The sequence below is a fragment of the Sus scrofa genome, chromosome 10 (assembly GCF_000003025.6).
Source record: "Sus scrofa isolate TJ Tabasco breed Duroc chromosome 10, Sscrofa11.1, whole genome shotgun sequence".
Lineage (NCBI taxonomy): Eukaryota > Metazoa > Chordata > Mammalia > Artiodactyla > Suidae > Sus > Sus scrofa.
The window spans coordinates 15130864-15158783 of record NC_010452.4 but is presented as its reverse complement, the minus strand read 5'-3'; the positions used below and the strand labels follow the sequence as shown (position 1 = coordinate 15158783).

Sequence of the window (27920 nt, the reverse complement as noted above, 5' to 3'; positions counted from 1 at the left end):
CCAGGGAGGCAGAGATGGGCCGGCTTGCTCACATGTCCTAAAAGGGAGACACTCAAGGATTTCCAAGATGGGAGCAGTCTGATTCAACGAGCTGATCCGAAAGGCATGGGGAGGGGTCTGGAGCCGGTGTGGTGCTGAGGCTCAGGCCAGGGGGGTGGGAGGAGACAGGGAGAGCCTGGTGTTGGCAAGATGCTGGCAGTCCCTCTCAATGACAGGTTTTAAAAATCTACAATGTCAGGAGCTCCTGTCCTGGCGCAGTGGAAATGAACCCAACTAGTATCCATGAGGATGCAGGTTCAATCCCTGGCCTCAATCAGTGGGTTAAGGATCCAGTGTTGCCATGAACTGAGGTGTAGGTCGCAGACATGGCTTGGATCCTGCACTGCTGTGGCTGTGGTGTAGGCCAGCAGCTGCAGCTCTGATTCAACTTCTAGCCTAGGAACGTCCATATGAAGGAGGTGCAGCTCTAAAAACCAAAACAAAACCAAACAAAAACCCTGCAATGCCATACATGGTTATAGCTGGAAGGATCTCAGCGTTCACCTAGTTTCCCCCTCTCTGCTTTATCGTTAAGGTCCAGGAAGGTGAAATGACTTCTCCAGAAAGCACAGCGAGTTAGTATCTGGTCTCTCGACTCCACAGCTGTGACCTTGTCATTACAGTGTCCCATAGCAGGGGGACAATGGGGCATAGCACCCAGCCGTGCCACCCTCATTCTGGGTCCCTCTGGGTCGGTCAGGCTTAGGGAAGCCTCTGGCTCCACGGGAGAGTTTACCAGATGCCGCAGCTTTGTCTTGGTTGTGATGGGGACCCCGTTAACGATGACCTTGCATTTGCCGTGTGGGGTCACCATCACTTTGCCATCCGAATTCGTGAAGGAAGCGTGTTTATCTGAAATTCTAAAAAAACAAGAACATGTCTAAGTGACCAAATAAATTATGATTTTCGTGAACAGTTTCTGTCATGCTTTCTTATTTGCACAACTGGGTACAGCCTACAGCTGCCTCGGAAGGCCCGCGGGGCTCCAGTGTGCTGTGGTCAGTGGGTGCGGAAGGGACCCCACACTCAAGTGTGGAGACAACAAAGCAAACGTTTATTGGCAGAACCAACACCACCGAGTACCCCTGGCTGCAAGGAGCCAGGAGACATAGGGTCAAGTGAGAGCCCTCAGAGACCCCACAGGCTGGTGGGATTGAGTGGAGGGGAAATGAAAAGAGGGGTGTTGTTTCAGGAGCGACCTGCGAAGGTGACTTAATAATGAGCCTGCATTTTTTTCTGTTTGTTTTATCTTTTTAGGACCACACCTGCAGCATATGAAAGTTTCCAGGCTAGGGGCTGAATCAGAGATGCCACTGCCAGCCTACACCACAGCCACAGCAACACTAGATCTGAGCCACATCTGCAACCTACACTGCAGCCCATGGCAACGCTGGATCCTTAACCCACTGAGCAAGGCCAGGGATCGAACCTGCGTCCTCATGGATACTACTCAGGTTCATTACCACCGAGACACAATGGAAATGTTTATGGGTCTTTATCCACACATATCCAGACTTGAGATGTTACAAGATTTGGGGTGGGTATCGGAGGTGTCACATTGGCTGCCCAGTAGATATCATCTGTGTGCCCTGAATAACCAGTTTCCTAACTGTTTGAGAATGTTCCCGGACTCCTTGGCTGTGGTGGAATGTTCGGGAAGTTGAGATACGTGTCTATTCATAGCCTTGTTTGCTTGGGGCCCAGGGAGCCTACGGGGAAGGTTTTAACCTCAGCTCATCTGGAGTTGAGCCATTTCTAGACCTGCGTGTTGGACTAGGGTGGTCTACCAGGGAAATGATCCATCCCCAGGACAAATCAGGAGAAGGCGCCTGGGGGCGGTGGTCAGAGGGAGTTAGTGTCAGCAGTCCCCCCCCCCCCCCGCCACACACACACACACACACACACACACACACACACACACACACACACACACACACGAGGAGCCCAGGTGGGCTAAGGAGGGCTGAGGTATGTGGGAGGAACTGGTCAGGAAGGCCTGCCTCTACAGTCGCTGACCGAGCCTATTGGCTGGAAATCTGGGCAGTCAGGAAACAGTGTTCCTGGAAGGTGGCGGGGGACCCTAGAGCAGTGGGCTCCCCAGGAGAGGGGCCACAGAGGTGGAACCTGGCTCTGAATTTATGACCCCACCTTGGGGTTCCACAGGGGCTCCTGAGGGGCCCCTGGGGTGGGGACCCGCTCAAAGTCTGGGCTTTGCATGATTCCGGTTGGTAGGGGCTCTGAGCACAGCAAACCAAGGATGCTCTTGCTCTTGGTGGTGGAACCACAAAAGCCTTGGGCCACTGTAGTGGCCTTTCCTGAACTCTCTTCATTTCCTGCTCAATTGACTCATGTCCGTTTGTGCAGAATTACTGCCTCTCAAGATGAGAGCCAAGGAGACAGAGGGAGCACAGCAGGAGGGTTTCAGTGAGGGGAGAAAGCCCTTCCTGAGGTGACCTTCCACACAGGCTAGAGTGGGTGGCGAGGGAGGTCTGGTGACTTCCTGTTCCCTGTTGTCCTGAGGGCTTTGAGGCCTGGCCTGCTGATACCTGGGTGACCTTTGAGTCTCCTCTGGAATCTCTAATGCTGGACAAGGTGCAGGGTCCTGTAAACTTACCCCAAACCTTGAAGAATGATGGCATTTGAAGCAGCCTGACCAGCATCACAGGAACCTGAAGAGAATTAGGAAAACTTATGTTACAATTTTTTCAGGATTTGACCTTAATAAGCCAACATGCCCGGTGTTGGGATAAGTGCCATTTTTCCCACTGCGGTTTTCTGTCCTGGTGATACTTGGACTTTGCCTTGCCATAGGGATCACTATCTTACTGTCTGCTTTTTCTGTGATATTCCTAACTTTTTAAAAAGTTATGGAAGTTCCTGTTGTGGCTCAGCAGTAACGAGACCCACTAGTATCCATGAGGATGCAGGTTTGATCCCTGGCCTCGCTCAGTGGGTTAAGGATCTGGTGTTGCCGTGAGCTGTGGTGTAGGCCACAGACGTGGCTCGGATCCCACGTTGTTGTGGCTCTGGCATAGGCCGGCAGCTGCAGCTCTCATTCGACCCCTAGCCTGGGAACCTCCACATGCTGCGGGTGCAGCTCTAAAAAGCAAAAAAAGAAAAAAGTTCTACCTTCTTCATGGGAGGAAGAATGTGTTGAGGCGGGGCCTTAGGAGATGTGCTGGGCCTGGCCACAGGGAAGATCCTGGTCTATGACGCTCTGGTTCTGTCCAGTGACTGATCCCCAGGACAGCACTGGGAGTAGCACCCCCCTCCCCCGTCTCCTAGAAGCTGCTCCCACTGCGTCCTTCTTGAGGCGCTCCTGTTTTGAGTGTGCCCAGAGCTAGTTTTGAGTGTGCACAGGGCTAGTTTGGGAAAGCCAGATGTTGGGTGCCATTTTCCAGTGGATGAGTGGATAAACAGAATGTGGTAGACATATACAATGGAATATTCTTCAGCCTTAGAGAGGGAGGAAAAGCTCGAGAGTTCCCGCTGTGGCACAGTGGAACAGAACCTGACTAGTATCCATGAAGATATAAGTTTGATCTCTGGCCTCGTTCAATGGATTAAGGATCTGGTGTTGCCATGCACTGTGGTGTAGGTCACAGATGCGGTTCGGATCTGGTGTTGCTGTGGCTGTGGTGTAGACCAGCAGCTGCAGCTCCAATGCGATCCCTAACCTGGGAACCTCCATATGCTGCGGGTGTGGTCCTAAAATGACAAAAAATTTCAAAAAAGAAAGGGAAGAAAGCTGATACAGTCTTCAACAGGGATGAGCCTGGAGGACATTATGCTGAGTGAAGTAAGCTACACACAAAAGAACAAATCCTGTAGGGTTCCACTTATTCGGAGTACCCGGAAGAGCCAAATTCACAGAAGTATTGGGTGGACAGAAGTAGAGGGTGGCCGAAGGGGCTGGGGGACGGGCCAGTGGGGCGTTATCACACAATCCGGACAGAGTTGCAACTTGAGAAAATAAAAACAGGTCTGGGATGGATGGGGCGATGGTTGCACAAGTGTGAAGGCACTTAATCCACTGAACTGAATACACTTTTTTTTTTTTTTGCCTTTTTAGGGCCGCCCTGCGGCATCCGGAAGCTCCCAGGCTAGGGGTCGCATCGGAGCTACACCACAGCCACAGCATAGCGGGATCCAAGCCGGGTCTGTGACCTACACCGCAGCTCACGGCCACGCGGGATCCTCAACCCACTGAGCGAGGCCAGGGATCCAGCTTGCATCCTCATGGATCCTAGTCGGGTTTGTAACCCAGTGAGCCACAACGGGAACTCCCTGAACTGTGCACTTAAAAATGATTAACATGGTGAATTTTCTGTTATGTGTATTTTACCATAAAAAAAAAAAAAAAAAAAAAACTGAAGAGAAAAAGAACCATGCCCCGGGGTGGGGGGGGGGGCCGGGGAAGAGCAAGTACCAGCCTGGATGAAATGCTTGAGAACCCCCGTGAGCTGCGGGTCTTCATTGACGTTGAGAAGGTGAGGGACGGTCCTCACCAAGCGCCGCTCCTGTGGGAGAAACCGAGAGGGTTTCCTCACCCGAGGGCAGCACGGCGCACGCGCAGTGGTGCTCTCTCAGCGCCCGAGCCGCCGCTCCTCAGCCGGCTGTCTGGGCATCCCGTCGCCTCGCTGGGTAAAGTGACGCAGAGGAGGAAAGTGTGACCGGACCCTTGGCTGATGAAGGGGGTGCGGGCCCGCCAGCATTCACCCCCTCAGGACTGTTGCAAAGCACAGCGGGCTTCCGACCTGTCCGCCCTTCCCGGCTGCTCCCGCAAGGTCCCCTCCACTTTGCTTTCCGCCTCTGCTGTTTCCTCAGGCTCCCGGGGTCCCCAGCTGTCACGATGTCCCATACTGGGCCGCCAACTGAGTGAGACATCTCATTCCCCCAGACCTCTGGCCACCTCCTTGCCCATCAGAAGTTGATGGCAAAGTGTGGCCTGTGCAGCGCCCTCTCTTGGGTCCGAAATGCATGACAGTCTTTTTTTTTTTTTTTTTTTTTTTTTTTGGGTCTTTTTAGGGCTGCACCCGCGACATACAGAGGTTCCCAGGCGAGGGGTCGAACTGGAGCTCCAGGTGCCGGCCTACACCACAGCCACAGCAAGGCGGGATCCAAGCTGCGTCTGGGACCTACACCACAGCTCACCGCAACATCGGATCCTTAACTCACAGAGCAAGGCCAGGGATGGAACCTGCGTCCTCATGGACGCTAGTGCATGACATTCTTTAATACAGGTATGGATTGATATTGCGGCTATAGAGGATAGACAAACAGAACTGGAATAAACTATGCAGGTGCAAGCTTTTAAACCTTCAAGTTCTAGAGTTGCTCCTGTGGCACAAACACGACTAGTACCCATGAGGATGCAGGTTCCATCCCTGGCCTCCTTCAGCGGGTTAAGTATCCCAAGTTGCCTTCTTCAGCGGGTTAAGTATCCCGAGTTGCCCCTGAGCTGAGGTATAGGTCGCAGACACTGCTCAGATCCCACATTGCTGTGGCTGTGGCTGTGGCCTTGGCTGTGGTGAGTAGCTGTAGGTCTGATTGGATCCCTAGCCTGGGAACTTCCATATGCTATGGGTGTGGCCATAAAAAGCAATAAATAAATAAATAAATAAAAAATCTTGAAGCTCTGATAAAGAGTAAAGAGAATGAAAGTCCTTCTGGTTGTCACCTGTCACTGTCCATACACAAGAGTCCTATTTCTTCACTCTGGATCCTACTTGACCCTCGAAGCCGAGTCACCAACCCAGGTACCCCTTGCTCAGGATGGTAATTTCTTGTTGCTTCTGCTTGCTGTGTGCTGCCATATTATGTCTACACCTCTAAAATCCTTGGATCCTAACTTAACCTGACCTGCCGCTGCCAGGTCCCACCACCTGAGGCTTACATTGGTTCTGGTTTCATGAGCCTTTGGTAATCTAGACTGGATCCCTCCTGCCACTCTTAAACTCCTCCAGGGCTGGCCCACCCATGACTGGAGTCTGGCCAGAGCCTCATGGCTTTGGGGAGTAAGGCCGTGGACGGAGCGGTGTAGACAGGAGGTAGAGAAGGCATCCCCCTGGCCCAGGTACAAGGTTCGCATCACGGCCCATTTATGATCTGAAATTGGCAGTGAATGTCAGGATAGACACATGGTTCAGGCTCACAACATGTGGTCCCAAGAAGATGATGGTATTCCTCAAATTCTACCCAAACCCTACTTATGAACAAGCCTTGAATTCTACCCTCAGCCTCATTCATCAAGATGTACCAAAGACTCTCTGCCTACTTCCCTTCCATGTCCCCTCATTCTCTCCCCAACTCTGCCACTAATTTCACTCAGATGTCCCATATCGCATGTCACATTCACATAGTACACGGATTATGCCTCACCCCGATTCTCCACCTGGCAGCAGCTCAGGCATCAGTGCATCTCTGGATAAGGTGCAAGCCCCTCCCCCAGGCTGTTGGCCTCAGCAGGTGGGGGTGGGGGTGGGCTGGGACCTCACCTGGGCAATGGCCGCGTAGTGCTGCTGCCACTCCTGCCGAGCCTGCTCCAGCTGGTGTGCCCAGGACAGCTGAGCAGTGGGCTCCACCAGCAAACAGGCTGGCAGCTCTGGAAGAAAGGAGCTATTTTAAGCAACTTAAGATCAAATTAAAGGAGCGCCCATCGTGGCTCAGTGGTTAACGAACCTGACTAGCATCCATGAGGACCTGGGCTCGATCTCTGGCCTCGCTCATTGGGTTAAGGATCTGGAATTGCCCTGAGCTATGGTGTAGGTCGCAGACACGGCTCAGATCCCATGTTGTGGCTCTGGCATAGGCCAGTGGCTACAGTTCCAATTGGACCCCTAGCCTGGATCTCCATATGCTACTGGTGCAGGCCTAAAAGATAAATAAATAAATTAATTTAATTAAATTAAATCCTGCAATGTCAAAGGTGAAGCACAGAGTAAGTCTCAATTCCGTTCTCAGTCAAAATATGGGACTCTTGGAGTTCCCCTGTGGCTCAGCTGGTTAAGAACCCAACATAGTGTCCATGAGGATGCAGGTGCAATCCCTGCCTCACTCAGTGGGTTAAGGATCCAGGGTTGCCATGAGCTGTGGTGTAGGTTGTGGATGTGGCTTGGATCTGGTGTTGCTATGGCTGTGGTATAGACTGGCAGCTACAGCCCCAATTCCACCCCTAGCCTGGGAACTTCCATATGCCATGGATGCAGCTCCAAAAAGACAACAACAAGTAAATAAAATAAAAAATAAAAATGAAGGGCATGGCCTTATGCAGGACAAGAACCTGAAAAAGAATGGATTATGTACATGTAAAAAATAAACAAAATAAAATAAAAAATAAAAAGGATAGGGCCATGATTTCTTAACAAATGCATATGAATCTACATTCAGGCCAAAATCATCCTAGACAAAGTCCCAGGGATGCCCCAACCTCCCCCTCGGCCCCTCCTCCTGTCCCCTGCCTCCTGGCTGCTGGCTGGCACCTGCACTGACTCCTGAGCCAGTTTACCTGCTATTCTGGAGTTTCCACATCCGAGCAGCAGTTTGCTGTTCTCTGCCCTTGACTCTTTCACCAGGGTTGAGGTGTTGACCACGGCCTTGTTCCGGATCTTCTTAGCCCTGGGCAAAGGTGGACACACACTCAGGCCTTGGATCTTGTGCAGCTGGAGCAGCACCACCAAAGCACTGGATGGACGCTGGGCTCCGGTCTCAAATTGTCCAAGTGGGAACTTTTCGCCCTCAAGTGAGTCAAGATTCCACCATGTCAGGTTCCAGTAAACCATTAAGACTAGAAGGCACTTAGTCACACCCAGCAGTTCAAATCAACATGAGCAGCTCCTTGGAGGCCTGGAGCCCTGTCCCTATGTCCCAGGCCCTGAACACAGTCCCTCAGTTGGGCTGACTCGGTTGGTGATGAGAAATCTGTTCGGTCACTGATGTTGTGGTAAGCACACAAACCCTGGAGGCTGCCAGTGACTGCTCTGCCGTGTGCACCCGGCCTGGGGTGCGCTTGGAGGGTGCCTAACTCACTCCTGTCTACTGCTGCATGGAGCGACACCAGATCCAAGCCATGTCTGCAAGCTACACCACAGTTCATGGCAACGCCGGATCCTTAACCCACTGAACGAGGCCAGAGATCGAACTCGCATCCTCATGGATACTAGCTGGATTCATTAAGACTGAGCCACAAGAGGAACTCCAACACCTATGGTTTTTGAGCTTCAGCCTCATGCTGGGCAGAGCTGTGCCAGGACCGATGGTGGTCATCACCCCAACGCAGCGTGTGAGCCAACCAGGGCAGGGAGGTCCAGGTCCCACCTTGCATGGCGTCAGATTCTATGGCCAGCGACGTGTTAGAATAGAAATGAAGTTCAGTTCACGCACCAGCTCCAGCTGCCTGGAACGCAGACTGAGAGTGCCTGGCTCCAGCATGGAGCAGAAGGGATTCTCATCAGCTGGTGGAGACTCTCTGCCACATGCCTGGGATAGAGGAAACCACATGGTGGCACCTGGTTTCCACCCCTGGTCAGAGGTTCCCTCTCCCCAGACCCTCAGCTTCCTAGAAGGGTCAGGAGAAGCAGGCTCCCTCCTGCCTTGAAAAGCAGGAACTCGGCTAGGCAACGGCCTGGCACCTCCGGGGCAAGGAGGTGGCCTTGTTTCCCAGGCCAGTTAGAAGGGAAGGAACCTGTGGTGACAGCCCCTCCCTGGAAGGAGATGCTGAGCCCTGCAGGCCTCCTCCCAAGAGCAGAACCTGTTGTGCGGGGCCTGGAGAAACAAGAACCAGCACAGGGCGAGCTGCAGAGCGGGGGCTGGTGACAGCTTCAGGGGTGCCTCTTACCTCCTCAGCTTTATCATTAGCACACAAACGCCCTGCCTGCCACTCTTCTCTACCCGTGTTCCATGTGACAAAAGGAGAAGCTGGGAATGGCTGTGCTATCAGGCAGGAAAATGCAAGGGGACAGGTACCAAGCACCTCAGGATTGAGATCAGGGCTTTCTCCTGTGGATTTGAGCCCGGCTTCTCCCCCATCCAGGGCTGGAGCAACAAAACGACAGGCTCAGGAGGGCCCTGAGCCTCTCTCCCTCCTCTTAGCTGTTTTATGTTCTCGCACAAGGAATTCTGTTCTGCCTTCTCCTGGACCCCTTTCCAAAACACCAACCCAACATGGACAAGGGTGCTGCAAGAATTTGCCAGATTTACAACTTGGAACCACTAGGGATAATAAGTATTTATAAACATGGAGTTCCTGTGTGGCTCAGTGGTAATGAACCCTACTAAGGATGTGGGGTTCGATCCCTGGCCTCACTCAGTGGGTCAAGGATCTGGTGTTGCTGTGGCTGTGGTGTAGGCTGGCAACTGCAGCTCTGATTTGACCCCTAGCCTGGGAACTTCCATATGCTGTGGGTACAGCCCTAAAAAGAAATTAAAAATTAGTCATAAACATACCTTTCAGCATATCTCAATGTTGATAAAGTTTCCTCATAGCAGATGTCAGCAGGACTTATGGCTGCTATCTGTGAAAAAATATCCGTTTCAGATTTTGTTGTTTATGTAAGTGTTTAGAGCTCTCGTGGTTGCTATTACAGAGCTAACATTCATGGATTATCTTGTCGTTTGTGATATCATTTAAACTTTACAGCTCAGACAGAAGGCTGCAGCTGATGAGTTCCCGCTGTGGCACAACAGGATGGTGGTGTTTTGGGAGCTCCAGGGCACAAGTTCAATCCCTAGACCGGCTCGGTGGGTTAAGGATCCAATGTTGCTGCAGCTGTGGCTTAGGTTGCAACTGTGGCTTGGATCTGATTCCTGGCCTGGGAACTTTATGCCACAGGGTGGCCAAAAAGCAAAAAAAAAAAAAAAAAAAAAAAAAGCAAAGAAAAGAAATCTGCAGAGAAGAATAACATGCTAAGGTCACTCAGATGACAAGTGCCAGAGCTGGTACCCGAACCAGTCCTGAGTTGATCTCTGTACCACACTGCCTGCAGCACTGAGTCCCCAGCAAACTTCCTCTCGGATTTAAATAAGAGCTGAATGCTGGCACCGCAAAGACCAATAGACACCTTATCACTCATGATGTATGACATCTAATGCATGACACACCTCATCAGTCACTCACATGCTTTCCAGTCCAGTGATTGACTTTGGCTTAATTGTTCTAGAATTCAAATGAGAAAATAAGCCTTTGGATGAACCAGAGCCGGGCAGGGTCACTTCCCTGCGAGTGTGAACAGGATGAAATATGACTGCCGATGGGCCAGTGCCTAATCTGTGGACCTGGAGGCCAAGGTTTGGCGCCTAAGGGCAGGATGAGTAATCCTTTATCTAGCGCTGTAGCTTTCATTTCACCATCAGCTTGTTCACTATATCATCTCTTTTAGTCATCACAGCCATATTTTCAAGGGGATATTTTGTTTGTTTTTGCTTTTTAGGGCTGCACCTGCAGCATATGGAGGTTCCCAGGCCAGGGGTCGAATTGGAGCTACAGCTGCTGGCCTACACCACAGCCATAGCAATGCCAGATCCTTAACCCATTGAGCAAGGCCAAGGATTGAACCTGTGTCTTCATGGGTACTCGTCGGGTTTGTTAACTGCTGAGCCACAACGGGAACTCCCATAAAAACTTTAAAATGAAAGAATTTTAAAATCGCTAGGCAAGAATCAATGATAAAAGACAGGTCCAGCAGTAAGCATTTCTCTCCTCCCCAGGCCCGCAGATGGGAGGCTGGAGGCAGAGTTTGCCTGATTCTGTTTCTTCCCACACCCAAAGCTGGAGAGCAGAGCGCCCTGAGCTAACACACGGCACGCTGTCCCCACTTGGACAACTTTCAATGAGTCTGGAGTCTTTGCTGAGATGACATGATTCAGCTACTCTGGAGTCTTTGCTGAGATGACATGATTCAGCTACTCTCCAGCTCACATACCCACCTAGTGTCTAAAACAGTCACACTAAGCTACAGTCTTGTCATGGAAGGAGGGTTGATTTAGAATAATGTGACATCGCAAGGCTTATTTTTTCTAACTGTATGAGGTTTTTCCTGATCGTGAAAATAAGACATGTCCTTTGTAGAGAGCCTGGAAACTACAGAAAAGAATAAATTAAAAAAATTCGGAGTTCCCATTGTGGCACAGCAGAAACGAATCCAACTAGGAACCAATTTGACTCCTAGCCTGGAAACCTCCATATGCTGTGGGTGTGGCCCTAAAAAGCAAAAAAAAAAAAAAAAAAAAAAGTCAAAATCAGCAACATAGAAACCTTATTTGAACATTATCATAGAAAGGGCTCCAGGAGCCATGAGGTAAAATAGCTAAGAACATGCTACATAGATGCCAAGCGCTGTGTCAGTAGCCCACGAAAAATAACTTTAATAATAATAACACCAGGCATTCCCATTGTGGCTCAGCAGTAACGGACCCGGACGTGGATTCGATCTCAGGCCCTGATTGGTGCATTGAGATTCTGTAGGTCACAGACGCAGCTTGGATCTGGCCTTGCTGTGGCTGTGGTATAGACCAGCAGCTGCAGCTCCAATTCGACCCCTAGCCTGGGAACTTCCATATGGCGTGGGTGCGGCCCTAAACCAAAGAAACAAACAAAAACACTAACAACAGCAATAATGACAGCTCTGTCAGTCTAAACAGTCTAAAATGTGGTAAGAAAGTCATTTTACCAAAGTGGTTCTGCTGTTGCCACCCAGAGCTGACTGGAGCAGTTTGGTCAGGACAGAGGCTCGGTAGGGGATGTGCAAGACTTTCTTCCCCAAGGCAGCATCGGCCAGAGCACTGAATCCAAAGGAAACAGGAAAGCATGGAGCGTTTTTAATATATCAAGAACAAAACTGCCTCCCTGTGGCTAAGTCAGCAACACCCCTCCAATCCCCTCGCCAACCCCATGTACCAAAGACATGAGTCAGAGGCACATCCTAGAGCTGAGACCGCCTCTGTATAAAGGCGCCGAAGCAAGAGAGCAGCGCAGGCGGCTGGTCCCCTCCAAGGTCATGGGGAAACCCCAACAGAGAGAAGCCAGGTCTGAGTCCCTAACACATTAAATCCTGCGAGAAAGCCCAGAGCCTTGGAAATTTGTGTGAGGAGAAGGGCTGCCACCTGAGGGAGAGGGGGAGAGGCGAGCAGCGTGAAGATGGTTGTGGGGAATGGGTGTAAGTTCTTTTCTTGCCTTTCCCTGTTAGGCTGCGGCCCTACAAAGCCTCAAAATAAAAATAAAACAATAAAAATTCATCTACTGGATTTAGACACAAACCCAGAATTATCATCCAGAAATAGATAGATACCATAATTGAAAATGAAAACACGACAAACAGGGAGTTCCTGTCGTGTCTCAGAGGTTAATGAACCTGATTAGTATCCATGAGGACACGGGTTCAATCCCCAGCCTCGCTCAGTGGCGTAAGGATCCGGCGTTGCTGTGGCTGTGATGTAGGTTGGGGCTGTAGCTCCGATGGAACCCCTAACCTGGGAACTTCAATATGCCTCGGCTGTGGCCCTAAAAAGCAAAAAAAGAAAGAAAGTAAGGAATGAATTAGTTTTAAAATAAAATCTATAGAAGGGCCAGGAATGAGAACCAATGATGACAGTGAGTCATGAACCAAAGGTTATGATTAATCTAAATTTTGATGTTTGAGGTCATTTTTATGACACAAATAAATAATTTATCCACTGATTATTTACCTGATAACGTTTCCTAAATTGGTTAAACTTAAGTTAACGCGTGATCCTTCCCTTAGTCTGTCTCCTTCAGATCCTGAAGATTTCTGCCTTTCACTTCCAGCTAAATCCACCAAATTAATACTGGATTGTTTGGTGAGGGCTCTGTCTAGGAAGACCTATAGGAAAGCACCACAGGTCGGGCTATTAGAGCTACATAAGAAGTCAATCTATTTTACATTCTAAAATGTTTTTCCTAATTGTATTTCACACTTTAAAAAGATAACAATAAAATTTATGAGTTAAAATGCCATCCTCTCTACAATGACAATAACATGACTAGACCCAAATGGCTCAGTTGCCGCTTCCCAATTCTGCAAAGCTATTGCCAATGATGCATTAGATACTAAATTATTGCTCTAGTATTTCTATGATCAGCAAGCACTTTAAATATGCTGTAAAATCTGCAAAATTAGTAACTGCTCAGAATGATGCAGTCAGGTAGTGGAGAGAACATGTATTTTAGAATGCTGCAGATTCCCTCGAAGTCACATAACTGAGAGCAAAAAGAATTTCAACTTTCTCAGTTGGTAAATAGGGATGACAGCATATTACTGGGCCATTAAGAGGGTGAAAGGTAATACATGTAATGATTCTACCCATGCCTGGCATACACCTAATAGGTGTAATAGTGTTACGGACCCCAGTAAACAGTGTATGCTCATTTTATTTTCCAGTTAATTTTATCTCTTGCCTCTAAAATATCAAGTTAAAAAAATAGCAGGGCACGGAGTTCCTGTTGTGGCTCAGGGGAAAGAGCCCAACTAGTATCCACAAGGATCCGGGTTCGATCCCTGGCCTCACTCAGTGGGTTAAGGATCTGGCATTGCTGTGAGCTGTGGTGTAGGCCAGCAGCTGCAGCTCTAATTTAACCCCTTACCTGGGCAACTTCCAAAAGCCACAAGTGCAGCCCCAAAAAGCAAAAAAAAAAAAGAGGGGCAAACCATATATAAAGTTTATGAATTTGCTAACATTGTAATGTGAAGTGAATAATACCTAAAAGTTTACAAAGTTTTTTAAAATGCAGTATCTTATTTAAGCTTCTCAACATTCTTTTGGGATCCCCAACCCCCTGAGCAAGGCCAGGGAGGGAACCCGCATCCTCATGGATACTGGTCAGGTTCGTTTCCGCTGTGCCACGACGGGAACTCCCTAAGCTTCCCAACATTCTTATGAGGATAACCATTCCTCTCATCTTACAGAACGGGAAACTAAGACTCAGGAAAGGTAAGTGATTTCCCAAAATTTCAGAGCTGGTAAATGGTTTCATATGAGGTCTAGTATTTTTCCACTGTTCCTGGTTAGAGCAGGACAAGATTCACTTATTACTATTTTATCTATTACCAGTGGCTTAGGGGATGCAGGGAGTAAAATGGTAGCTAACTACAATGTTTACCCAGGCTTTGTGAATAACCATTTTCCGAGTCATATTGGCCATAATTGTCAAGATCGCTCACTAATGTTCACCAAGGAGAATGCAGGCGAAAAGTGTGCTCGAGTTTACCAAAGATTCGAGTTAGTGGCGAGTTACCTGGATTACCTGGTTTCAAGGACATTATCTTGGTACTTTCAAATATCAGAAAGACCCTACACTATCCAGTGGTTCCCTCGGCTCATGGATCTGAAGGCTGGTCATCATTATGTTGATACACAGAGGGCTTAAGAGAATTCTCCATGGAGTTCCCGTTGTGGCTTAGAGGTTAACGAACCCGACTATGAGGACTTGGGTTCGATCCCTGACCTCGCTCAGTGACTTAAGGATCCAGCGTTGTCATGAGCTGTGGTGTAGGTCGAAGATGCAGCTGGGATCTGGCATTGCTGTGGCTCTGGCATAGGCCAGCAGCTGCAGCTCCAGTTGGATCCCTATCCTGGGAACCTCCATAGGCTGTGAGTATGGCCGTAAAAAAAAAAAAGCAAAAATAAATAAATAAATAAAAGAGACTTCTCCATGACAAACCACAGTCACTCTCATACCTCCACAATCTGCTCTGTGTGGGGACCTCATTCATTCCCCCTTTTGGTCCCAGGAGCATCTCTGGGAGCTAGCAGACCTGCCTACCTGCCTCCATCAGGAACAGGCTCTCTTAGCTAGGATGGGACATGGATGTCAGAGGAGGCAAGAAAAGACATCGCCTCATTTTCTCCTGCTTTTGACCCTACAGTCTACTCAGACGTGGCCACCTTAATCCATGGGTCATATCTAAGAAGGCTCTGTAATACTCACCAATCCAAACGCTGGTGGGAACCTTCCCCACATGCTGGGGACCACCAGGCGGGGAGGTTGGGACAATGGCATCCGCTTGAATCTCACCTGCTTGAACTGAATGGTGATGACCATGTGGGACCGGCTGCTGCTGGCATTCATGGTGGTCGAAGCTGTGGTCCTTATTTTTGTCCCTTGTTCCATCAGTCTTTCAATCTGTGCATAGTTGTCACAAGGGACTGACCTCAGGCCATCCACGTAAAAGCCCAGCTGTTGGTCTTCCCTAACTTTTAACCCTCCAGGTTTCTTGGTTCTGGACAGCAAATCTCTTACCTGTGGAAAAAATCAACAAATAATATAAACTTCAGTAAGGCAAGGATTTTAGCTTACTTCACTGTTATAGCTCCTTCTAGAATATATTAGATGCTCAGTAAATATGTATTGGATGAAAGAATAAATGTTGGTGTTCCCTTGTGGCTCAGTGGGTTAAGGATCCAGCATTGTCTCTACAGCAGCCCAGGTTCGATCCCTGGCCTGGCACAGTGGGGTAAGGATCCAGTGTTGCTACAGCAATGGCTTGGCTTTGATCCCTGGTCCAGGAATTTCCATATGCCATGGGTGCAGGAAAGAAAGAGAGAAAGAAAGAGAGAGAAAGAAAGAAAGAAGGGGGGAAGGAAGGAAGGAAGGAGAGAGAGGGAGAGAGAGAAAGAAAAAGAAAGAATGAAAGAAAGAAAGGAAAAAGGAAGGAACGTAGGTAGGTATTAAAGTTCTGTAGGTATGAGACCACATCGTAATTTAGCTAAGTAAGGAACAGAGAAATGGCAATCGAGAAAGTATGGAAACTTTTGTAGTTAGTGAAATCAGAAGTATAGTTTTATTTTTAGAAATTCAGTTTTAGGAGTTCCCATTGTGGCACAGCGGAAACAAATCCGACTAGGAACCATGAGGTTGTGGGTTCGATCCCTGGCCTCGCTCAGTGGGTTAAGGATACAAAGTATCCATGAGCTATGGTGTAGGCTCGGATCCCGTGTTGCTGTGGCTGTGGTGTAGGCCAGCAGCTGTAGCTCTGATTGAACCCCTAGCCTGGGAACCTCCATGTGCCACAGGTGTGGCCCTAAAAAGCAAAAAAAAAAAAAAAAAAAAAAAAAAAAAAAAAAAAAAAAAAAAAAGAAAGAAAGAAAAAAAAAAGAAATTCAGTTTTATAATTTTCAAGTACCTAGAGCCCTTCAGCCAGACTACCACCTCCCTGAGGGGGGGCCATGTTTCTCTCCTAGTGAACCCTGACATAGTCCCCGACACATACCAGGCATTCAGCGAAGGCTTGTGGAGAGAACGGTATACCTGGAGCTAAACTGACAAGTACTGTTTGAAGCACTGCATAGAGGGTATCAGGGGAACTGCTTTTGTAGCATGAAAAAACATTTTAGGAGTTCCCGCTGTGGCTCAGTGGTAACGAATCTGACTAGTACCCCTGAGGATGCAGGTTCGATCCCTGGCCTCACTCAGTGGGTTAAGGATCCGGCATTGCTGTGAGTTGTGGTGTAGACTGCAGACACTGCTCGGATCCCGTGTTGCTGTGGCTCTGGCGTAGGCCTGACCCCTAGCCTGAGAACTTCCATAGGCCAAGAGTGTGGCCCTAAAAAGCCAAAAAGCCAAAAAAAAAAAAAAAAAAGTACCTAATACACTTCACTTTGACAGCTGAAGTACCTAATGGAAAAATACTAAAGACTCATAGAAGGTGAAACATGGGGACGCAAAAACATCCTAAAAAGGATGTCCAATGTCCTTTATTTTCGAGATGACAAAACAGAATTCCAGAGAGATTATCCTCTATTACAAGCTGTCAGTAAGGCGCCCACAGTTGATTCTATGCCCCATTCTTTCCACGGGACCAGGGTAATAAAGGAGGTAAAGTCGTCCTCCTGAAGGTCTCGGAGGGAAATAAAGGAGTCGCACTGTCTTCCAAGCCCATCGACTTGAAGGAAAGAGCACCTTCCTCAGTGACTGTAACCTAATAACCCATTTGAATTCGCTATCCGCCTTCAGCAGTAATAAACGGCTCATGGAAGCACACAAGAAACAAAACAGATATTTTCTCTTATAAAGAGAAATACACTGACATAAAAACACTTCAATAATATTTTTTTAGGAATGATTCAGCGTGAGGCTTTGGATGGTGCTTGGGGTTATACAAGAAATCTTAGGATATGAAACTACCCATGAGAAACCTACAGTGATAAAGACCGTTGTCAATTTATCCTTTCAGCAAAACTTAGGGGCATCCATTCTAAACCAGATATTATACTAAATATTGCCCATGGAAAGGTGCAATGAATGATCTGTTCTGGAGGTATAAATCTGTAAGTAAAATTTTACAGTCTAATTCCAAAAGGAACGGGTAGAATGAAAAAGCACTTGCTGAGCATCTAATAGTTGCTAGGCACAATGCTAGATTTTTAAAATCAGTGCATCTCAATAGCCAAGACGTGGAAGCAACCTAAATGTCCATCGACAGATGAATGGGTTGGGAAGATGTGGTACATAGTTACACAGAATGCTACTCAGCCATAAAAAAGAGCACAATAATGCCATTTGCAGTCACGTGGATGCAACTGGAGAGTCTCACACTAAGTGAAGTAAGTCATAAAACAAAGACAAACACCCTACGGTATTACTTATATGTGGCATCTAAAATGTGGCACAAATGAACCTATTTACAGAACAGAAACAGACTCAGACATAGAGGACAGACCTGTGGTTGTTAAAGGGGATGAGGAGAGAGTAAGGAGGACAGGGAGTTTCGGGTTAGTAAATGGAGACAATTTAGAATGGATAAGCAATGAGGTCCTACTGCACAGCACAGGAACTATATCCAGTCTCTTGGGATAGACCATGATGGAAGAAAATATGAGAAAGGGGAGATTATAGATATAGATATAGATATCATTGTAAACCAACTATACTTTAATTTTAAAAACTCAACTAAAATAAATAAAATTAAATTAAATTCAGTGCTTCTCAATGTGTAGTGTCTTATTTTAAAATTTTTACTTTGGAGTTCCTGTCATGGTGCAGAGGAAACAAATCTGACTAGGAACCACGAGGTTGTGGGTTTGATCCCTGGCCTCACTCAGTGGGTTAAGGATCCAGCATTGCCATGAGCTGTGGTGTAGGTCACAGACGTGGCTTGGATCTGGCATTGCTGTGGCCCTGGCATAGACTGGTAGCACCAGCTCCGATTAGACCCCTAGCCAGGGAACCTCCATACGCCGAGGGTGCAGCCCTGAAAAGACAAAAATAAAATAAAATAAAATAAAATAAAATAGGAGTTCCTGCCATGGCGCAGTGGTTAACGAATCCGACTAGGAACCATGAGTTGCAGGTTCGATCCCTGGCCTCACTCAGTGAGTTAAGGATCCAGCGTTGCCGTGAGCTGTGGTGTAGGTTGCAGATGTGGCTTGGATCCCACGTTGCTGTGGCTCTGGCATAGGCCAGCGGCTATAGCTCCGATTGGACCCCTAGCCTGGGAACCTCCACATGCCGCGGGAGCGGCCCTAGAAAAGGCAAAAAGACAAAATAATAATAATAATAATAAAATAAATAAAATAAAATAAAATCCTGACTTTGAAGATAAAGTTTGCCAGCGCCTATGCTGAAGCCAGGCTGACTGAAACCAACTGCCTTAAGATATACAGAGGAGCTGACATTTGAGCTGGATTTTGGAGTTTAGTGTTCTCCTTACAGCCAGAGAAAGCAGGAAGGGTATTCCAGGCAGAGGAAGGATAGAGGTAGGAAAAAATGACATATTCTGGAAGGAAGAATAGTTCTATGTGGCTAAAGCTTAGAGTGCGTGGAGCTAAAATCAAGTGAGACCTACCTAAAAGGAGGTGGGTTAGGGCTGGATAGTCAGGGTCAGACTAAAGAGTTTTGACTTTATTTGTAGGACAGATGAGGGGAAGCCCCTGATGGTTATTAAGCTGCAGAGACTCACTCAGATTTGTGTGTCAGAAATACAATTACAGTTACCTGTTCATTGTAAATTTCCAGCATGCTGAATGTGACCTATAGAAAAGAGCATAAAACAAATTAAGATTCTCTCCAAATAGTCATCTTGGAGGGGGGAGAAGTAATGTGGAAACAACGTAAATGTACAACGTAGGAAAAAGCTAATATTAAACATAGTAAAGCTCTCTTTCACATGCAATAGGAGATTCTCAACTAATTTTAAGGACATGCAGGAAGGTTTTTGTTTTTGTTTTTGTTTTTGTTTTTAAGGCCACACCTGCACCATATGGAAGTTCCCAGTCCAGGGGTCGAATTGGAGCTGCAGCTGCCCACCTACACCACAGCCACAGCAACACAGAATCTGAGCCACATCTGTGACCTACACCACAGCTCATGGCAATGCTGGATCCTTAATCCATTGAGGATTAAGGGATTGAACCTGCATCTGCATGGATTGAACCTGCATCTGCATGGATGCTAGTCGGACTTGCTAAGCTGAGCCACAGTGGGCACTTGAGAGACTTACATTTTAAAATGAACAAATGAGTTCTAGTTGTGGCTCAGTGGATTAAGAACCCAACATTGTCTCCGTGAGAATGTGGGTTCATTTCCTGGCCTCCCTCAGGGGGTTACAGATCTGGCTGTTGCAAAGAGCTATGGCATTGATCGCAAATGCAACTCAGATCCTATGTTGCCATGGCTATGGTGTAGGTCAGCATCTATAGATCCCATTTGACCCCTGGCCTGGAAACTTCCATATGCTGCAGGTGCAGCTGTAAAAAGAAAAAAAAAATTAAAATGATCAAATGGGAGGGGAGATCAAGGTGGCAGCATAAGAGGTTGCAAAGCTCACCTTCCTCCATTGACACATCAAAAATACATCTACCATGTAGCACATCTCTCACTGAAAACTGATCAGAAACTGGTAGAAAGAATCTTACACAGTCATCCATATATGCATGGGTTTATTTCTGGACTCTCAGGGCTATTCTATTGATCTATTTTTGTACCAATATCATACTGTTTGATCACTGTAGCTTTGCTGTATAGTTTGAAACCTGGGAATGTGATGCTTCCCGCTTCATTCTTCTTTTTCAAGATGGTTTTGGCTATTTGGGATCTTTTGTGGTTCTACACAAATTTTAGAATTATGCTACTTCTGTGACTTATGCCATTGGAATTTTGATAGGGATTGTATTGAATCAGTAGATTGATTTAGGTAGTATGGACATTTTAACAGTATCAATTCTTCCAATCCTTGAACACAGGATACGCATTCATTTGTTTGTGTCTTCATCAATGTCTTTCATCAGTGTTTATAGTTTTCAGAGCACAGGACTTTCACCTTCTTAGACCTTCTCTGCTAAGGCAAGTATGAAAATATCCTAGAATAATTAAGGAACAAAATAACATGATTTACTTAGAAATAAAAATAAATAGATTAAGATGAGAACACATCCAGAACTTTGGTGGAAGAGGGGAGCAAAGGAAATTTCAGACTGGATTTTGCTAAGGTTTTGTTATAAGTCTCACCAGTGATCCCTTGTTATTTTCAGCATTTAAGATGCCTGCTCCCATGATACTCCAAGTGCATTTTAAAACTATTTCCTTGGGTTTGTCTCCATAGGACCAGATTTCAACATTTTATTTAGCTGCTATTTGATTTGGTAATCAGGTGAAGATTTTGGTATGAAGAATGAACATTATCCTAATAGAGATGCTGATAACTTCCACTGAGGGCAGGGAATTTCCAAAATGAGAAAAAAAATCTTAAAGAAGGGATTCTAGAATAATACATACCTGGTATTCTCGATTTTTGTCCTGGCTCTCAATTGCACGAAACAGCTCTTCACACACATTCGGAATGATACCTTTGTTTGCACCAAACCCAATCATGGAATAGCTTTTTCCAGAACCAGTTTGCCCATAGGCCAGGAGAGTGGCATTATAGCCGTGCCAGGCACTGTCCAGAATTCCCCTGCCAAGATCGTGGAAAACATCCCTCTGAAAAGAAGACCACAGGCATCACGTTCAGCAGACTTTCCACAGTGCTCTTAAAATCTAATATTCTGCTTTGATGAATTCCACCTTAATTAGTACCATATGACTTACTTGAAGTATAACTCAGATGCTGTTTTAGAACCAGTGGAATAAAGCTGGAAACCAAGAAGAGATTAGTCCATTTGGAAATCACTGATCACCAAGGATCACAACGGATCTTCAGTCAGCTTGTATCTATCACTAATGGATTTGTGTGTTTTACAGTCTTGACAAAATGTAGGCTAGGTCTTTCTTTGAGACCCAACAATTAGACAAAAATTTCAAGGCACCATAAATTTCAAACACAGACCAAAGTGTTTTCTACTTTCTCTGTATTCTTTAATCCAAAAAATAACATCACAAAATCTCTACACTAATTTTAGTCTTCTACTGCTGAACTCCTAAAAACAAATAAACAAAAAGTCCTAGTGGATCTGAAACCAACACACAGGTGCACCGTCAAAAAAAAAAAAAAAAGTTCCCATTGTGGCTCAGAAGTAACAAACCCAGCTAGTATCCATGAGTTGCAGGTTCAACCCTTAGCCTGGGAACTTCCATAGGCCAAAGGTGGGGCCCTAAAAACAAATAAATTAGTTAAGAAGTTCCCATCATGGCACAGTGGAAAGGAATCCCACTGGGACCCACGAGGTTGCATATTCAATCCCTGGCCTCATTCAGTGGGTTAAGGATCCAGTGTTGCTATGACCTGTGGTGTAGGTCACAGACTTGGCTCAGCTCTGGTGTTGCTGTGACTATGGTGTAGGCTGGCAGCTGTAGCTCCGATTTGACCCCTAGCTTGGGAACGTCCATATGCCACAGGTGCAGCCCTAAAAAGACAAAAGACAAAAGACAAAAATAAATAAATAAATAAATTAGATAAAATTTAAAAATTGAACTTTTTTCTTAAGTTGTAAGAATTCATTAGATATGTTGGATACTCTATCAGATATAGGTTTTCCTTTCACTGTGGCTTGCCTTTTCATGTTCTTACTGGTGTCTCTCAAAGAGCCAATTTTTTTTTTAAATGAATCTCACTTATCAAATATTTCCTTTCAAATATTTCCTAAGACATCTTTGCCAAATGGAGAGCATGACAATTTTTCTCTCTTTTCTTTTAGAGGTTTCTTCATCTTAACTCTCACAGGTAGGTCGGTGCTCTAATTTGAGTTGATTCTGTATGTGGTGTGAGGAAAGGATCGCAGTGCCTCTTTTCCCATATGGATATCCAACAGCTCCAGCACCGCTTGTTGAAAAACAAATTCTGAAGAACCCTGTCACCTACATTAATTTGCTAGGGCTTCCATAACAAATTACCACAAACTGGTGACTTACAATGACAGAAATTTACTCTCTTATAATTCTGGAGGCTACAAGTCCAAAAACAAGATATTGGTGAGGTTACACTCTTTCTGAAGACTCTAGGTAAGAATGCTCCTTGTCTCTTCCTGGCTTCTGGTTGCTCCCAGCAGGTTGTGGCATTCCCTGGCTTTTTGCTGCAAAATGCCAATCTCTGCCTCCATTATCACCCAGCATTCTCTGTGTGTATCTGTGTCAAAATTTCCCTCTTCTAAAAAGAATTGGACTTGGTTCCTACTTTAATTCAGGGTGGCCTTATCTTTTCACATAAGCAAATATCTTATTTCCAAACAAGGTTACATTCTGAGGCTTCAGGCAGACGTAAATTTGGGGAGGGAGTTCCCGTCGTGGCCAAGGGGAAAAGAATCCGACTAGGAACCATGAGATTGCAGGTTCCATCCTTGGCCTCGCTCAGTGGGTTAAGGATCCGGCGTTGCCGCGAGCTGTGGTGTAGACTGCAGATGCTGCTCAGATCCTGCGTTGCTGTGGCTGAGGCGTAGGCTGGTGGCTACAGCTCCGATTGGACCCCTCGCCTGGGAACCTCCATATGCCGAGGGAGCAGCCCAAGAAATGGCAAAAAAGACCAAAAAAAAAAAAAATGATAAGACTGGACCTCTCGCCTTTGTTTCCAGTCTTAGGGGCAACGTGTTCAGTGTTTCACCATCAAATGTGATGTTAACTGTCTATTTTAGAGAAGTTCTACTTCACCATGTTAATCATTTTTAAATGTACAGTTCAGGGAAGTTCCCATTGTGCCTCAGCAGAATATGAACTTGACTAGTATCCATGAGAATGTGGGTACGATCCCTGGCATCGCTCAGTGCGTTAAAAATCCAGTGTTGCCGTGAGCTGCGATGTAGGTCGCAGATGCGGCTCAGATTCTGTGTTGCTGTGGCTATGGTTGTAGGTGGGCAGCGGCCACAGCCTGGAAACTTCCATATGCCATGGTTGTGGCCCTAAAAAAAAAAAGGAAGTTCATGTTCATTTGAAAAAAAGGGTGTTGGAGTTCCCATCGTGGCTCCATGGAAACAAATCTGAGGATGCAGGTTTGATCCCTGGCCTCACTTGGTGGGTTAAGGATCCGGCATTGCTTCGAGCTGTGGCGTCGTAGATTGCAGACTCAGCTTGGATCCTGCATTGCTGTGGCTGTGGTGTAGACCAGCCACTACAGCTCCAATTCAACCCCTAGCCTGGGAACTTCCCTATGCCACACATGCAGCCTTAAAAAGACAAAAGACGAAAAAAATAAAAGAAAAAAAGTGTGTAGTGCTGTAGTTGAATGTGGGGGAAGAGGTTAGCAGAATTGTTCTATGATATAATTGTGATATATTATCAATTAGATTGATAATATAGTTCTGGTCTATAATGTTGATTTTTGGTTATTTGTTCTGTTACTCAGAGGGGAGTGATTAAGTCATCAATCACAATTGTAGATTTGTCTGTTTGTCCTTTAATTTCTAGCAGTTTCTGCTTTAAGTACTTTGACGTTCTCTCATTAGGTACATACCCACTTAGGATGGTATATCTTCTTAAGGAATTGATTACTTTATCATTATGAAATATTCCTTGTTCTGAAGTCTACTTTGTGAGATATAAAGATAACCTCTTGGCGTTCCCGTGGTGGCGCAGTGGTTAACGGGTCTGACTGGGAACCATGAGGTTGCGGATTCGGTCCCTGCCCTTGCTCGGTGGGTTGACGATCCGGCGTTGTGAGCTGTGGTGTGGGTTGCGGACGCGGCTCGGATCCCGTGTTGCTGTGGCTCTGGCGTGGGCCGGCAGCTACAGCTCCAATTCGACCCCTAGCCTGGGAACCTCCATGTGCCGCGGGAGCGGCCCAAGAAATAGCAAAAAGACAAAAAACAAACAAAACAAAACAAAAGATGTAATAGAATAAAATCCATAATAAAATATTAAAAAAAAAATAAAGATAGCCTCTAGAGTTTCTTTCTCTTGGTGTTTATGTGGGTGTCTATTTATATTTAAATTGAGCTTATGTAGATAGATACAGTTGGATCCAGCCTTTTCTATCAAATCTGATCATGTGTGTCATTTAATTGGCATCTTTATTTACATCTGATATAATAATCAATTGATTGGCATTAAATCTACCTTATTGTCATTTGTATTCTACTCATCTCTTTAGTTTTCTCTTTCCTGCTATGCTTTGAGTTTGTTTCATAATTCCATTTCCCCAAAATTGACTCATTAGTTATGCTCTTCTTGACTGAATTTCTTTTCGTGGGGGGCCATACCTGCAGCATATGGAGGTTCCCAGGCTAGGGGTCAAATCAGAGCTACAGCTGCCGGCCTATACCACAGCCACAGCAAGGTGAGATCCAAGCCACATCTGTAACCTACACCACAGCTCACACAATGCTGGATCCTTAACCCACTGAGTTGGGTCAGGGATTGGACCTGCATCCTCCTGGATACTAGTCAGGTTCGTAACCTGCTGAGCCTCTGACAGGAGCTCCTGATTGATTTTTGTTGTTGTTGTTGTTGTTGTTGCTATTTCTTGGGCCGCTCCCTCGGCATATGGAGGTTCCCAGGCTAGGGGTCGAATCGGAGCTGTAGCCACCGGCCTACGCCAGAGCCACAGCAACGCAGGATCCGAGATGCGTCTGCAACCTACACCACAGCTCATGGCAACGCCGGATCGCCAACCCACTGAGCAAGGGCAGGGACCGAACCCGCAACCTCATGGTTCCTAGTCAGATTCGTTAACCACTGCGCCACAACGGGAACTCCCTGATTGATTTTTTTATTGATTGCTCCAGGGCAGTGGTTCTCAAAGTGCATTCCCATGAGATCTTATCAGTGAGTTTGTGAAGTCAGAATTACGTGACAGAAAGTTTAGTGGTGGTTTAATAAAAGCTATAATCCTGGGGCTGAGATTTTAAAGATGAGTAGGCAGATGAGAAGGACAGAGAGAAAGGTTGGGAGAAAGTAAGCAGAGCCTCTGTGACCTTTGGGACAATCTGAGGCATACATGCAATTGGAGTCACAGAAGGAATAAGAGGAGACAAAATACTTGAGGAAATTATGGTTGAAATTTTTTTCGAATTTGATGGAAATCATAAACCCAAAGATACAAGAAGCTTAATGAGCTTGGTCCAGATGAAAATGACTGCTTCTCTTTCGTACCCCATTGTACACTATACACCCTCTTATCACAGAACCTGTAACATTTGAATGTACTTTTTTGCCTGTCTCTCTACACTGAATTGTGAGCAACTTCAAGGCAGAACAGTGAGTGCATGGCACGTGATCAATATTCAATAAACATAAACTTCCCAAATGCTGAGTGTCTCACACGTTTTGCTTCTTAGAGAGGAAAGTATAATTGACTTGACTGACATTCCTTTTTCAAATTATGTTGATACATTGGGAAGTAACTGATTTGAACATTTAAAAAATTATTTAGGGGAGTTTCTGCCATGGCTCAGCAGGAACACATCCAACTAGTCTCCATGAGAATCCAGGTTCGATCCCTGGGCTCGCTAAGAAGGTTAAGGATCCGACGATGCCATGAGCTGTGGTGGAGGTCACAGACACGGCTCGGATCCCGTGTTGCTGTGGTTGTGGCCTAGGCCAGCAGCTGCAGCTCCGATTCAACCCCTTGCCTGGGAACTTCCATATGCCAAGGGTGTGGCCCAAAAAAAAGCCAAAAAAAAAAATTATTTAGGCAATACGTGAACTTTCGGACCTCATGTTTGGCATTGGCATGAAAAGGAAAACATTTCAAACCAGACTCTCATATGGGAGCATATGTTGTAGCATGCTTGCATTAAAAAATACTATACTGGAGTTCCCGTCGTGGCGCAGTGGTTAACGAATCCGACTAGGAACCATGAGGTTGCGGGTTCGATCCCTGCCCTTGCTCAGTGGGTCAAGGTTCCGGCGTTGCCTTGAGCTGTGGTGTAGGTTGCAGACGCAGCTCGGATCCTGCGTTGCTGTGGCTCTGGCGTAGGCTGGTGGCTACAGCTCTGATTCGACCCCTAGCCTGGGAACCTCCATATGCTGCGGGAGCGGCCCAAGAAATAGCAAAAAGACAAAAAAAAAAAAAAAAAATACTATACTGCTATACCATTAACACTTCATTTAAAAAAACAGCAACAAAATCCCACGTCCATCAAAGTGGTTTTAAAGCAACTTACCTGGCCAGCAAATTTACTGCTAGGATCAACAGAAATAAACACACCATCTTTATCCTTTTGAAATCCATTGTGAGACCAATACGCCAGGTCAAAAATAAATGTCTTTGTATGTTCGGGATTCTTAGGGTCTTGTATAATGGTGGTGGTCCTGGAATGCATGGAAATCACACATTTGCTTCCCGAATTCTTCTCTCTCTAGAGTCAAATTACAGATTCAGAGTCAAGCATTACAGTTTTTCTTTGTTATCCAATTGTTTTGCACATCTTTACATCTAGTAAGAATCAAGCCAATAACTTACCATTTATTCATTTTGTTTTCTAATTATGTTATTCTTAGCAGACATGTGCTCTTCCACTACCTTGAATTTTTGGAAGGCTTGTCTCTAGTCTTATTTAGTCTCTGAGAATAGCATATCTGACACTCAGCTGTGCTAAGAGCAACAACTATGGCACCAGAGATCCATTTCCAACCTGACAATGTAAGAAGCTCCACTAGACCAGTCTCCAGCAAAACTGATGAAAATTATTAATGCAAAAAAAATGAAAATGAAAAAACAGATATTTAAAGCCTCTGGAAATAGTTCTAAGAGCAAACAGTCAATGAAGAAAGATTTATTCCAGAAAATCTATCAAAATTTGAGAAGAGTTCCCGTTGTGGCTCAGCAGTAACAAACTGGACTAGTATCCATAAGGATAAAGGTTTGATCCCTAGCCTTGCTCAGCAGGTTAAGGATCCAGCATTGGCCTGAGCTGTGATGTAGGCTGCAGATTCAGCTCCGATCCAGCGTTGCTGTGGCTGTGGTGTAGCCTGGCAGCTGCAGCTCTTATTCAAGCCCTAGTCTGGGAACCTCCATATGTGGCGGGTGCGGCCATTAAAAAAACCCAAAAAACTCCCAAATCTTCACAGCCCTCGCCACTGCCAGCCCTGCACGCTGCCTGCTCTACCCCTGGTTTCTCGGACTCACAGAAGCCCCTGGCCAGCTTGCCCAGGTGCCCTCTTCCTGCCCTTTCTCTACATCGCAGCAAGAGAAATCTTTCCAACCACACCTCTCCCACCAGCGGGATACTCTTCATCGCCTCTTGTATTTTAGGATGAAGACCAGGTTCCCTCCAAAAGCAGTCAGCCCCTCGGGCCCCTCCACGCCCCTCTGGCCCTGCAGCTTCAGCACTGCCAGCCTTTGGTTTCTCTGCTCCAGTCTCAGGGCCCCTGTTCTTGTCCCACAGCCCCTCCTGCCTTAGGATCGTTAGGATCCTTGGGTGTGCGATGCTCGGCTTGGCTCTCTTTACACTAGTACACAATTCCACCTCCTCAGGGACGCCTTCCCCCCCTCTTACCGGGGTTGGGTCCTCTCACACGGCCTTGCTCCCTTTCCTCCACAAGGTTTATCTCAATCACGACCCTA

General features: G+C 46.5%; 1 protein-coding gene across 1 annotated transcript in view; it reads right to left on the bottom strand.

Moving 5' to 3' along the window:
* Positions 1 to 27591, bottom strand: part of LOC100739202 (kinesin-like protein KIF28P) — a 72291-nt gene extending 44700 nt beyond the window's left edge. Inside the window, 13 exon segments of the mRNA XM_005667953.2 lie at positions 776 to 899; positions 2654 to 2708; positions 4469 to 4559; positions 6537 to 6643; positions 7547 to 7656; positions 9484 to 9551; positions 11706 to 11817; positions 12721 to 12875; positions 15068 to 15292; positions 18986 to 19021; positions 20765 to 20968; positions 26518 to 26712; positions 27463 to 27591. Of these exon segments, the coding sequence (XP_005668010.2) occupies positions 776 to 899; positions 2654 to 2708; positions 4469 to 4559; positions 6537 to 6643; positions 7547 to 7656; positions 9484 to 9551; positions 11706 to 11817; positions 12721 to 12875; positions 15068 to 15292; positions 18986 to 19021; positions 20765 to 20968; positions 26518 to 26712; positions 27463 to 27591 (1611 nt within the window).